The sequence below is a fragment of the Podarcis bocagei genome (genome assembly GCF_964188305.1).
Source record: "Podarcis bocagei genome assembly, chromosome: 18".
NCBI classification, from domain to species: Eukaryota; Metazoa; Chordata; class Lepidosauria; order Squamata; family Lacertidae; genus Podarcis; species Podarcis bocagei.
Genome location: NC_138144.1, coordinates 9,348,493 through 9,361,939, shown reverse-complemented (window position 1 = coordinate 9,361,939; position 13,447 = coordinate 9,348,493). Strand labels below are relative to the sequence as shown.

The following is a 13,447-nucleotide window of genomic DNA, read 5'->3' as shown; positions in this document are numbered from 1 at the left end:
ACTTCGAGAACACTATCCAACCATCTCGTCCTCTGTCGTCCCCTTCTCCTTGTGCCCTCCATCTTTCCCAACATCAGGGTCTTTTCCAGGGAGTCTTCTCTTCTCATGAGGTGGCCAAAGTCTTGGAGCCTCAGCTTCAACTAAACAACAAAAGGCAACCCAAGGCCCAGGGGCCGGATGCGGCCCAATCACCTTCTCAATCTGGCCCACGGACGGTCCAGGAATTTTACATGAGTAGAATGTGTCCTTTTATTTAAAATGCATCTCTGGGTTATTTGTGGGGCATAGGAATTCGTTCAGTTTCCCAAAAAATATATATTCTGCCCCCCCCCGGCCCCCTGCTGAAAAAGTTTGCTGACCCCTGCATTAAAGCATAATGAAATAAATAATAATAATAATAATAATAATAATAATAATAATAATAATAATATGTTCAGAGGTCTGAAACTGCAGCGGATTTCCCCCTTCCAATAACGGCGGCTTCACAGCCAACATGGGAACAGGGCTCCACCGACTGACGTCCCTTGCTTAGGAAGGAGGCCCCCAGGGCCTTTGCCAAGATCATTCCTGCCCCCGTAAGCTCTGTGACTTCAAGGCTGGAATGTACCTTCTCTGCGGGGCACCAGCTTTGAAGACGGAGAGAGAAATTTGGCAGGGGAGGCATTGACCCTGCCAGGGCTCTCTGCCAAGAAAGATGGCGGCATTCTGTTTCCCAAAGGCTGAAAAGGTAGCTTTTAGCTTTCAGCTTTTAGCCCTCCCCACGATTCCTGAGACAGCCTCTCTCCTGAGCGTAACAAATGCCAGCCAAACCTTCCCTTCAAAATGATGCTAGTCCTCTTGGTTCTGAATTACATACTGCACCATGATTTAAGAAGAATCAAGCTGGAAGGTGTGCAGAGGATTCAAGCAAGACGATCTCATGCGTGATCATCACCATGCCTGATGAGGAACGGTTGAAGGAGCTGGGGATGTTCAGCTTGGAAAAGGGGAGACTGAGAGGAGATATGAAAGCCATCTTCAGATATCTCAAGGGCTGCCACGTGGAAGAGGGAGCAAGCTTTTCTCCTGCTCCGGAGGGTAGGACTCGAACCCGTGGCTTCAATTTACAAGAATGGAGATTCCCACTAAACATCAGGAAGAACCTTTTGACAGTAAGAGCTGTTTGACAATGGACCCGACTCCCTCAGGAATGGACTCTCTTGTGGAGTCTCCAGTAGCAGTTTAGTCATGCTAGTCCCATGGACTGCAAGAAGATCAAACCTCTCCGTTCCGAAGGAAATCAGCCCTGAGTGCTCACTGGAAGGACAGATCCTGAAGCTGAGGCTCCAAGACTTTGGCCACCTCATGAGAAGAGAAGACTCCCTGGAGAAGACCCTGATGTTGGAAAGATGGAGGCCACAAGGAGAAGGGGACGACAGAGGATGAGATGGTTGGACAGGGTTCTCGAAGCTACCAGCATGAGTTTGACCAAACTGCGGGAGGCAGTGGAAGACAGGAGTGCCTGGCGTGCTCTGGTCCAGGGGGTCACGGAGAGTCGGACACGACTAAATGACTAAACAACAACAACAAAGTCATATGACCCAGAAAGCTTTCTGTGGACAAACACCGGCTTCCTTTGCCTGAACAGCGAGATGAGCACCTCACCCCATAGTCACCTTTGACTGGACTTAACCACCCAGGGGTCCTGTACCTTTTACCTTACCTTCCTTGAAAGTTTTTAAGCAGAGGTTGGATGGCATTATCTGTCATGGATGCTTTAGCAGAGATCCTTGCATTGGGGTTGGACTGGATGACCTTTGGGGTCCCTTCCAACTCTCCGATTCTATGATCCCCAGAAATAATAATAATAATAATAATAATAATAATAATAGTAATTAATTTATACCCCACCCTTCCCGGTTCAAAAACCTGGCTCAGGGCGGCTAACAACAAATTAAAAACACTTAATTGTAAAAGCAGCATAAAATACAGTATAAAAACATGAATAACAATAAAATTCAAAGTTCAGAAATCAATTTAGGGGAAATCCATCGAATAAGCATTAGATAATCCCCAGGGCTAGCTAGCTGAATTGGTCCTACTTGGGCCAGCGAGGAGCCCAGGGGAGAATTAGCTGTGGGGTCTCAGAGCGGGTGATCTTCATAAAAGGGGAGGGGGAGGGAAGAGAAGGGAAATAAAAGATCAGGCTGAATTCAAATTAAAGGCCAAATTAAATTGCCACCCTATTTGGAAAACCTCAGAGCAGGTGTTATTTTTCAGCAAAAACTTAGGAACGCTAACCAGTTCAGCCCGTGTTCCTCCTTGTGGAGTTTCGTGGGGGGGGGGGTGTCCAGGGATTTTGCAAGAGACCAAGAAGAAGACCTGGACCACCCCTGTAAAAAAACCACAAAACCACACCCAAGGGATGCTGCCGTTTCCTTGCAGAAGAAACTGCAAGTCAGAGATGCCAGCTAGTAGGCATCTTCACACACTCTTTAGAAGTACACAGAGCCCCGGCTGGTCTTCTGGTCGTAGGCTTGGATCTGGGCCTTGATGTGGGTCAGCTTCCTCTTGAGGTATTCGCAGCGCTCCTGCTTCTCCAGGAAAGCCGGGTCCTGAAATTTGCAGGGTGGGCAGAGAGAGGGGGGAAACGGAAACACGTCAAAATGCATTTGCAGTGTGAACCAAATACCCACCCAGTTTTCCAGGGACAGCGCCAGAGTTACGAAAGCCATCCCGACTCCTGATTCGATTCCAGAGTGTCAGGTTTAAGGTGCTGGTTTTGACCTTTAAAGCCCTTTGTGGTTTAGAGCCCTCGTATTTACGGGACCGCTTCTCCTGGTCTGCCCCACAGAGGACCTTAAGGTCCATGATTAATCGTAGTTTAGAGGTCCCAGGCCCTAAGGAAGTCAGACTATCCTCCACCAGGGCCAGGGCCTTCTCAGTGATGGCTCCCACCTGGTGGAATGCTCTGTCCCAAGAGACCAGGGCCCTGCAGGATTTAACCTCCTTCCGCAGGGCCTGTAAGACAGAGCTATTCCACCTGGCCTTTAATTTGAATTCAGCCTGATCTTTTATTCCCCTTCCTTCAGTGGTGTAGCGTGGGGGGTGCAGGGGGGGGCCCGGCCGCACCGGGTGCAACATCTGGGGGTTAGGGTTAGGGGGCGCAAATCCATGGGTTAGGGGGCGCAAATTACTTGCCTTGCCCCGGGTGCTGACAACCCATGCTACGCCACTGCCTTCCTCCCCCCCTCCCCTTTTTATGAAGATTCCCCGCTCTGGGATCCCACAGCTAATTCTCCCCTGGTCTCCTCGCTGGCCCAAATAGGACTAATTCAGCCAGCTAGCCCTGGTGATCATCTAATGTTAGTGGATGGATTCCCCCCCTAAATTGATTTTTGAATTCTGAATTTATTGTTATTCATGTTTTATACGGTATTTTATGCTGTTTTTTGTAGCATCAATTAAGTGTTTTAAATTTGTTGTTAGTCACCCTGAGTCCGGTTTTCTGAACCGGGAAGGGCAGAGTATAAATAAAAAAATATTATTATCATTATTATTTCCCCCACCAGTGCCAAGCTTGGGGAGGAGGATGAGAAAGCTGCGGCTGCGAGGGAGCACCCCCTTGTTTCTCTCTCCATGGCTGCTGCTGCCAGCCTCTTCCCTCGGACAGCTCGGACTCATGCTTCCCCCCCCCCCAAATAATCCTGGGAACTATAGTAGGTCAGAGTCCTCTCACAGAGCTACAATTCCCAGCGTTACCTGAGAAAGTGGGATTGACTGTTAAACCACTATGGGAATCGTAGCTCTGGGAGGAGAAGTTGTCAGGAGCTTGTCCTACACTCGAGTAGGACCCTGGCAGAGACACATGCCCGACTGGCATGTTCCCTCCCTCCTGGTATTTCGTTCGGGAGCTTCAAAAGCTTTCTTCTGCCTGAACATCACAGCGACCGATGCCAACAGACATCGGCACACTTAGGGATCCGCAGAGTTTGCACATCATGCGTGACAGACCTCATAGAATCCTAGAGTTGGAAGAGACCACAAGGGCCATCGAGTCCAACCCCCTGCCAAGCAGGAAACACCATCAGAGCACTCCTGACATATGGTTGTCAAGCCTCTGCTTAAAGACCTCCAAAGTAGGAGACTCCACCACACTCCTTGGCAGCAAATTCCACTGTCAAACAGCTCTTACTGTCAGGAAGTTCTTCCTAATGTTTAGGTGGAATCTTCTTTCTTGTAGTTTGGATCCATTGCTCCGTGTCCGCTTCTCTGGAGCAGCAGAAAACAACCTTTCTCCCTCTTCTATGTGACCTCCTTTTATATATTTGAACATGGCTATCATATCACCCCTTAACCTCCTCTTCTCCAGGCTAAACATGCCCAGCTCCCTTAGCCGTTCCTCATAAGGCATCGTTTCCAGGCCTTGGACCATTTTGGTTGCCTTCCCCTGGACACGTTCCAGTTTGTCAGAGCATGAGTCTCTTAAACTCAGTGTTGTGGGTTCAAGCCCCACATTGGGCAAAAGATTCCTGCATTCCAGGGGGTTGGACTTGATGACCCTTGTGGTCCCTTCCAATTCTATGGTTATTATCTTTCAATCAAATACCCAAAGGGCTGTCCCATGGAAGATGGAACAAGCTTGCTTTCTCTTGCCCTGGAGGGGAGGACCTGAACCGATGGGTTCAAGTTACAAGAAAGGAGATTCTGAAAAAGAACCTGGAAGAACTTTCTGGTGGTATGAGCTGTTCGACAATGGGATGGTTTCCTTTGGAAGGTGGCAGACTCCTTGGAGGTTTTTAAGCAGAGGTTGGATGGTAATCTGCTCTGGATGCTTGAGCTGAGATTCCTGCATTGGCAGTGGGCTGGACTGGATGACGCTTCCAACTCTACAATTTTAAAGGTAAAGGTAAAGGGACCCCTGACCATTAGGTCCAGTTGTGACCGACTCTGGAGTTGCGCCACTCTTCTCGTTTTATTGGCTGAGGGAGCCGGCGTACAGCTTCCGGGTCATGTGGCCAGCAGGACTAAGCCGCTTCTGGAGAACCAGAGCAGCACACAGAAATGCCGTTTACCTTCCCACCAGAGAGATACCTATTTATCTACTTGCACTGGTGTGCTTTCGAACTGCTAGGTTGGCAGGAGCAGGGACCGAACAACGGGAGCTCACCCTGTCACGGGGATTCGAACTGCCAACCTTCTGTTTGGCAAGTCCTAGGCTCTGTGGTTTAATCCACAGCGCCACCTGTGTCCCTTAATTCTACAATTTTATGACTATATTAATTAGTCATTCCTAAAGAAAGTTATAAAACAAAAGGTGGAGAAAACACCAATGCTTTGGTATTTGGCAGGCAGCACCACTGGCATACGGTGTTCTGGGCTCAGGAAATCCTGTTGCCACAACTGGTTCTCAGGATTCTTTGAGGGAAGCCATTGCTGTTTAAAGTGGTGTGAGGCGGCTTTAAATAGGACTTAGGGATTCATTTGCAGCCTTAGGGAAATCTTGAAACGACACTCACTTCTGACTTTTATTTACCTCCTTCTTGCTTTGGTAATCTCTCCAAACAGTGGAAACCCGGCTTTCCTCCTGCAGAGGAAAGAGAAGCATTTAAAACCCCTCACTGAAACAAGCCAGCAAAGGAACCTCTCAGAACCCTTGCTCCAAGCTAAGGATGGATGCATCTCTGAGTTTGGGTTTTTCTTCCCCTCCACAAACTTAAATTCAGCTCTCCACATTTGCAACAACAAGCTGCATATATATATATTTTAAACTTCATGAAAGTTCGCCATCATTTAAGTGCGAAGTTTGCATGCAATTTCACCTCCTATGCACATTCCCACCAATACAATGCATTTGCAGTATGTTATCTTCATTAATAAATTCATTCTCCTGGACCCTTTGCACCAGTAGATACACTTCTCATTATTTGCCTGGAGAACTGCATTGCAAAATTCAGAAAGGGGTTGTTGTTCGACGTATTTTGCAAACTTAATTCCTGGTTAAGGTTTGTTGTTTTCATATGTATTAAAAATGCATCAATGTGTATTGAGAACTACCTTCTTGTTCTGATAGTGGCGAGGAAGTTTGGAGAGCATCGCCTCCAGTTCCTTGAATTTCCCCAGCGCTGTGCGGACTTCATCGTACAGCTCCTTGTATTCTGCATACTGGTCATTGAAGACGGCCTTGTATTTTTCACGCTCATCCCTGCTTCCGATGGCTGGGTACTTTCTACGCCGTGCAGCAAAAAGTCAAGAAGGAGAAAAGAAGTGGGGAGGAGAATCAAAGCCAGACTCAGAGTAGACCCACTGAAATGAATGAACGCAACTCACTTGGGCCTGTTAACTTCAACGTATTGTGTCCAACTCAGTCAGAGGAGACCCAGTGAAATGAATGAGCACAATTCTCTTTGGCCTGGTTAAAGAGGAACGTTTTTGCCAGGCATCTAAAAATATATAATGAAGGCACCAGGTGAAACTCCCTGGGGAGAGCATTCCACAAGCGGGGAGCCACTGCAGAAAAGGCCCTGTTATCGTGTTGCCACCCTCTAGACCTCCGGCCTGGTGGAACGCTCTGTCTCATGAGACCAGGGCCCTGCAGGATCTGATTTCTTTCCACAGGGCCTGTAAGACAGAGTTGTTCTGCCTGGCCTTTGGCTTGGAGTCAATTTGATTCCCTCCCCCTCTTTCTTTTTCCTTTCTCCTCCTGTGATGAGGCTGCATTTTAATATTTTAATGTTTTATTTTAATCTTGTTTTTAAGTTGTATTCATTCAACTTGTTTTTATTATTGGTTGTTAGCTGCCATGAGCCTGGCCTTGGCTGGGGAGGGCGGGGTATAAATAAAAATTATTATTATTATTATTATTATTATTATTATTATTATTATTATTATTATTATTATTGCAGCGGTTCTCAAGCTGTGGGTCCCCAGATGTTGTTGGACTACAACTCCCATCATCCCTGAGCTCTGGCCTTGCTAGCTAGGGGTGATGGGAGTTGTAGTTCAACAACATCTGGGGACCCACAGGTTGAGAAAGGCGGCTCTAGACCTTTTGTGGGACCCAAAAGAAGGGTGTTGGAGGCTCTCAGGGTCCGGGTACGTTCATATGAAGAGCGGCGATCCTTGCGGGATTGCAGTCCTGAGCTGTTTAAGGCTTTATAGGTCAAAAGCATCACTTTGATTTGGACCTGGAAGTTCATTGGCAGCCAGTGCAGTCAGACCAGGATCAAACTGTCTTGGCCAGGTGAGCATCCTGGCCACCAAATTCTGCACCAGCTTAATAATAATAATAATAATAATAATAATAATAATAATAATAATAATTTATACCCCGCCGATCTGGCTGAGTTTCCCCAGCCACTCTGGGCGGCTCCCAATCAAGTGTTAAAAACAATACAGCATTAAATATTAAAAACTTCCCTAAACAGGGCTGCCTTCCGATGTCTTTTAAAGATAGGATAGCTGCTTATTTCCTTCACATCTGAAGGGAGGGCATTCCACAGGGCGGGCGCCACTACCGAGAAGGCCCTCTGCCTGGTTCCCTGTAATCTCACTTCTCGCAATGAGGGAACCGCTAGAAGGCCCTCGGCGCTGGACCTCAGTGTCCGGGCAGAACGATGGGGGTGGAGACGCTCCTTCAGATATACTGGGCCTTTGAGGCTGTTTAGGGCTTTCAAGGTCAGCACCAACACTTTGAATTGTGCTCGGAAACGTACTGGGAGCCAAAGCAGATCTCTCAGAACCAGTGTTATGTGGTCCCGGTGGCCGCTCCCAGTCCCCAGTCTAGCTGCCGCATTCTGGATTAATTGCAGTTTCCGGGTCACCTTCAAAGGTAGCCCCACGTAGAGCGCATCGTAGTAGTCCAAACTGAAGCTTCTGAACCGTCTTCAGAGACAGCCCTATGTATAAAGCATTGCAGTAATCTAACCTAGAGGTTCCCGGAACATAGACAACAGAAGTTAAGATATCCCTGTCTTAAATAGGGGTGCAGAAAAACCTCCTGAGCATTCCTGGACCATAGCTGCTTACTTACGACACATAATCCGGGACGATGTGAGGTTTTGGGTGGTGGCCTGTCGGAATGGCAAAGTTTAACACCTCTGGGTCCCCGCCCTTCTCTGAGAACTCAACGCGTCTTGCAACTTTCTCCTTGGGAGTAACTTCATCCTGGTCTATGACTTGCTGAGGCGTACCTCGTAAGAGGATGGGCTTTCGCTGAGACGAAGGGAAGGAGACAAGGCAAGAGGGAGGCTCATAGTTCATTCGCCCAACCTTCAAGGGGGAAAGAGAGTGTTGTGGACATCATTATTGTTGAGGGACTCAACATGTCATGAGCACAAAAAACTGCCTTTTATTAAATCCAGTGATTGGTCCTAGTATCCCAGCAGTCCCCAACCTGATGCCCTCCGGGTGTTGCAGGATTACAGCTTCCACCAGCCCTAGCCAATGAATGAGAAAAATAATCTAGAAGAGGCTGGGTACGCCCTTCCTTTTCTTTGATGGGGTTCCCACTTCATGCTAGCAGTTTGAACGGCAGCAAGGTGGTTTGCATTTCTAATTTTAAAACAAACAAACAAACAAACAAACAAACAAACAAACAAACAAACAAGGCCCAAAGTTTGCATTCCAGCTTGCCGAAGATATTTTGTGAAAGCTCAGCAGGCTGTAAGTCAGACTCACAGTAGACCCATTGCAATCAATGGACTTAAGTCTACTTTGAGTTTGACTTAGCCAAAGACAACCCACTGGGTGGAATTCAACATCACACTATGGCAAAACATTTCGCCTGCACGAGTGTTTCAGCTGGTCAGGGGCAACGATTCCTCTCTCCTCCTCCAGGGTGCTGTGCTGGGGGGGTTCTTGTTTGTCCCATTAGCCAATTTTCAGTGGGGGGAAGCTTGGGGAGGAGGGGGGAAAGTCCCACTGTGCAAGTGTTCTTGCACAGAGATTCTGCTGATGGGGCTTGTGCAGTGAATCCTGCCCATTGTGTTTTGCAATACACACACACACATAGCTGGAGCATAGAACCATAGAAATGTAGAGTTGGAAGGCAACCCAAAGGGCATCTAGTCCAACCCCTTGCAATTCAGGATCAACACAAACAGAGGAGCTAACTCCTAGGAGCTGAGGTCCCTTTGCCCCCCATAAAATATCTGAGGGGCAGGTCCCCCCAAATTTGATGGGCATTGCCATTCAAATGATGTGGGTGTGCCGTGTCATGCAACGCATTATGTGGGGTGGGACTTACCTGCCCCCTAATATTTTATTCAACACAGCTGCCTTTTTTTGACTCTCTCGTGGGTCATAACTCTTGAACACAGGTAGGCAACCTAAGGCCCGGGGGGCGGATCCGGCCCAATCGCCTTCTCAATCCAGCCCGCAGACGGTCCAGGAATCAGCGTGTTTTTACATGAGTAGAAAGTGTCTTTTTATTCAAAATGCACCTCTGGGTTATTTGTGGGGCCTGCCTGGTGTTTTTACATGAGTAGAATGCGTGCTTTTATTTAAAATGCATCTCTGGGTTATTTGTGGGGCACAGGAATTTGTTCTTTTTTTCCCTTCTTCAGCCCCCCACAAGGTCTGAGGGACAGTGGACCGGCCCCCTGCTGAAAAAGTTTGCTGACCCTTGCTCTTGACTGTTCTGGAGGCCATGGAGGTCATAAGGAGCCTCTGCGTGCCAACATTGCCTTCTCCCAATTTTTATTTTTATTTAATAAACTTGAAGAGCAGCTTTTGTATTGTGTATCTGCTCTAGCCCTCAATGTGAAGGGTTGGCTGCGGAGATAAAAGATGGGTTCAGGGGAGAGCTACAAATCAGGTTTACTACATATTCCCCTAGCAGCTCCTCTAACTTGGAGCAGCAACCTCTTAACCTTGGAGGAAGGGGTGTTGGAAAAAAAATAGTTCACCAGGGCAGAGGGGGCTCGTTTCCTTGGGGGTGGAGCAAGGGGGAGACCAGCGTATTTCCCTGGGTGAATGTTGGAGAGGAACCCCAGCGTCCTGCCGCAGCCTGCCTTGTATAAACATGTACATTTTTTCATAACATTTTGAACAAGGTTTATATTGACTCAAGTTTTTTTTTTAAAAAAAGTGTGACTGAAATTTTTACAGAGTTTAGTGCACCAATGCTGAAGTGAGGGTTGTATGTGAGTGAGGAAGCTGTGTCTCCCGGCCGCCTGCCGTGTTCCTGGGCAAGGGGGTGTGAAAGTGCAGAGTTATATTTAGTAACCAGTGTCGAGAGAGAGGCACAAGAAGTGTAAAATTCCAAATGTATATTTTTCTTATACATCCCTTTTAACTTGCACCATCCTACCCCGATCTTCCTTCTCCCCACCCCTTCTCGTTAGGAACTCAAAGCCATGCCATGCTCCATGCTGTTCCGTGAGTGTCCATCCCTTCTGCCCCATCAAACTGACACAGCTCTCTTCCCGCCTGGTCCCAGCTGGCCAGACCAAGGAAGCCTGAGCTGCTCTGTCCATGCCTCCACTCCCCAGAACATTGCACCATTGCCTTCTCCCAATGGTGGGGTCTTACCAGAGCTCTTGCGTTCTTCTGGACAGCCTGATGTCTCCACATCCTGAGACAGACGAGGGAGCTGACCAGATAGAGCAGCATGGTGAGGAAGAGGAAGGCGATGGCGGCCACTTGCCCCCCTTCGACTCGGCACAAGGCGACAACGAGCGGATTGTTGACAAATACGGAGTAGCAGAGTCCTCCACGGTTGACGTCGTTGAGGTAGGCGATTGCAGCAGCCATGTATAGGAGGGACATGACCAGGTTGAGGCCAAACTCTGCCAAAGGCCACCAGTGGGAATCAAGAAGGATTGTCCTGTAGTACATGGTGACCCCAAGGCCTAGCAAGATCACGGTCACCAGCCACACCAGGCTGACCACCACCAACACGAATGGGGTCATCGGGCCGTAGTAATTGTATCCATACCCTCCACCCAAGACACCATTGTAGGGCAGAGAGTTGCCACCATAAAGCGCCGACCACTGGTAGTCCTTCTGGATGTAAGCGGCTGTGCAGGCAAAGACCATCCCTCCTAAGATTAGCTCCAGACCTGCCATCAGCCTCAGGAGGCCAGGCCACGACTTCATGTAGGAATATTTGTGGTCGTAGGTCTCCAACTTCTCCTTGTAGCTGGGTGGACCACTCGACAAGGCACCCTGGCTCTCAGCAGTTAGCGTCTTCCCAGGCGCCAAAGGGGTGGCGGGAGCTGAGAGGGGTTCCTTAAAATCGCCATCGTTCCCATTGTCAGTGGAGCTCCCCTCACCATCGAAGGTGGTTCTTTGAGGGTGCTCGGAAAACTGGGTGTGTTTGAAGTCTTCTGGAGCATAGGTCAAGAGAGAAGTCTTAGTCCAGGGCTGTCTCTGCCAGCGGTGGAAGAAGTTCTTCCAAGAAGGAGGAATGAAGCGTCTAATGGGCTTCATGGAAGAGGACTCTTGGTCCTGAGGTGTGCCAGTGAAGGCTGGTTTGGCTGATGGAGATGAGCAGAAGCCATCTGAAGACCTAGAACCCAATGACTTCCCAGAATTCTCTGACCAGGTTCCCATTGGATGAAGCTGCCTGGAGGTTTTTAGAAGTTCCTCCCCTCCATCCATCTCAGGAGGCCTCTTCTCTCTGACTGATGTCTCCTCGGAGCTCATGTCCACAAATGGCTGGCAGAGAAACTCTTATCTGCAGCCTCCTATGGGCACCTCTTGAGTGGGTGATTGAGGGGCGTCTCCCATTCTCCTCTGTGCCGTTTTGCCAAGTCTGGTGGTTGAAACTGAAGGTGGAAGAGAATCAAGTGTCTTTTTTAAAAAAACGGGGTCCTTTTTTAAAAAATAGAGAAAATTGACAGCAGTTTAGTTTTTACAGTAATGAAATGTGGTGACAGGAGAGGTCTACAGCACTTTAGGAAGGGACTATACCATGTCAATGAGACCTTTCATGCCCCTCCCACCTTGAGACTCTAACCCAACAGCGCAGAAACTAATCTGTACAAGAAGTGATGTCACCTTCAAGAAACATTTTGAACAGGTTCTTTCCTGTGTAGTGTAGTGGTTAAGAGCAGTAGTCTCGTAATCTGGGGAACCGGGTTCGTGTCTCCGCTCCTCCACATGCAGCTGCTGGGTGACCTTGGGCCAGTCACACTTCTCTGAAGTCTCTCAGCCCCACTCACCTCACAGAGTGTTTGTTGTGGGGGAGGAAGGGAAAGGAGAATGTGAGCCGCTTTGAGATTCCTGAAGGGGAGTGAAAGGCGGGATATCAAATCCAAACTCTTCTTCTTCTTCTTCTTAAGAGCTTAACATGGTGGGAACAACCAAAATTGGTTTGAGGTAGTACAGTCCCACCTTGAAATGTTCCACACACCCTTTTTTTCAACTTCCCTTGACCCCGGCTTTTGATGCATAGTTTTCGGACGAACATCATTCCTGTAGTTCTGCGTTGTTTTAAACTGTCTTTTAACATTATGTTTTGATTGTTGTAACCCACCCTGGGACTTTGGGGTGAAGGGTGGATAAAATAATAATACAGTGATACCTCTGGATACACACGTCTGCGCGTGCACGGGTCGCGATTCACCACTTCTGCGCATGACATCATTTTGACCATCTGCGCATGCGTGAGCGGCAAAACCTGGAAGTAACACGTTCCGTTACTTCCGGGTCGCTGCGGAGCGCAACCCGAAAACACTCAACCTGAAGCAACTTCAACCCGAGGTATGACTGTAATAAATAATAATAATAATAATGGTTATTTTTCTAGAAAAAGAGGAGCTGGAACTCACCACGAACCCTTATAATGGCAATGGTGCCCACCAGAAAGGTGCTGGAACAGAATTCCAGTGAATTCTGGTTGGAAAAAAGCCAGAAGAAGAAGTCTCTCCAGTGGTGAGACTCTGTTAGCCAACAAGGGTCCTTCTTGTCCAGGTCAGCCACTCTCGGCACCCAAATCCTGCCTCCACAAGCAGTCATCTGATGCCTGGAAAGTTCCCCTACTGAATTCCCCAAACCCTTGCATTAATTTCTGCCACCCCAGAAGTGAAGACAGAAGTGCCTGGCGTGCTCTGGTCCATGGGGTCACGAAGAGTTGGAAACGACTAAACGACTAAACAACAACAACAACAACCCCATCTTTTCATCTCCCTTGTGCTTGCTTCCCAACGAACCCCGCACACCCAAGGCGTTGGCCCTTGCCCACAATCTGGATGGAAGTTCTCGATCGTCACACATCTCTCACCCTCCCCAGAAATGCTTTTCACGGTACCTTCAACGGCCACGAAGTCCGCAGCGTAGGCTGCCTTCCAGAGAGGGGAATCTGGCTCGGCCGGGTTCAAAGACTCCACCGGAGGAAGCAGGTCATTTCCTCCTGCTGGTCACAGCGTGGTCTCCAAAAGACGTCGGGATCTTGGTCGGCCTCTGCTGGGAGGTTGCAAATGACCACGGGCAGGCGGGGGAATTGATCTGCGGTGTACAGAAG

At 48.5% G+C, this 13,447-nt stretch overlaps 1 protein-coding gene across 1 annotated transcript; it reads right to left on the bottom strand.

Annotated features, from left to right (window-relative positions):
• Window positions 1-1,894: 1,894 nt before the first annotated feature.
• On the bottom strand, window positions 1,895-13,447 carry OCEL1 (occludin/ELL domain containing 1). The gene is made up of 6 exons (XM_081177820.1): window positions 13,235-13,447; window positions 10,513-11,750; window positions 8,012-8,250; window positions 6,037-6,208; window positions 5,516-5,566; window positions 1,895-2,594 (listed from the first exon to the last, which is right to left on the bottom strand). The coding sequence occupies exons 2-6, from the start codon at window positions 11,626-11,628 to the stop codon at window positions 2,475-2,477; spliced, it is 1,698 nt and encodes a 565-aa protein (XP_081033946.1). The 5' UTR covers window positions 11,629-11,750; window positions 13,235-13,447; the 3' UTR covers window positions 1,895-2,474.

Bases quoted from the DNA above. Each gene is read 5' to 3' on its own strand.
- OCEL1 (XM_081177820.1), bottom strand. From the start codon at position 11,628: ATGAGCTCCGAGGAGACATCAGTCAGAGAGAAGAGGCCTCCTGAGATG. The intron at 8,251-10,512 runs GTAAGACCCCAC...TCCCCCTTGAAG, and splicing joins AGAAGAACGCAAGAGCTCTG to GTTGGGCGAATGAACTATGA. The intron at 6,209-8,011 runs GTAAGTAAGCAG...TGCACGGCGTAG, and splicing joins ATCGTCCCGGATTATGTGTC to AAAGTACCCAGCCATCGGAA.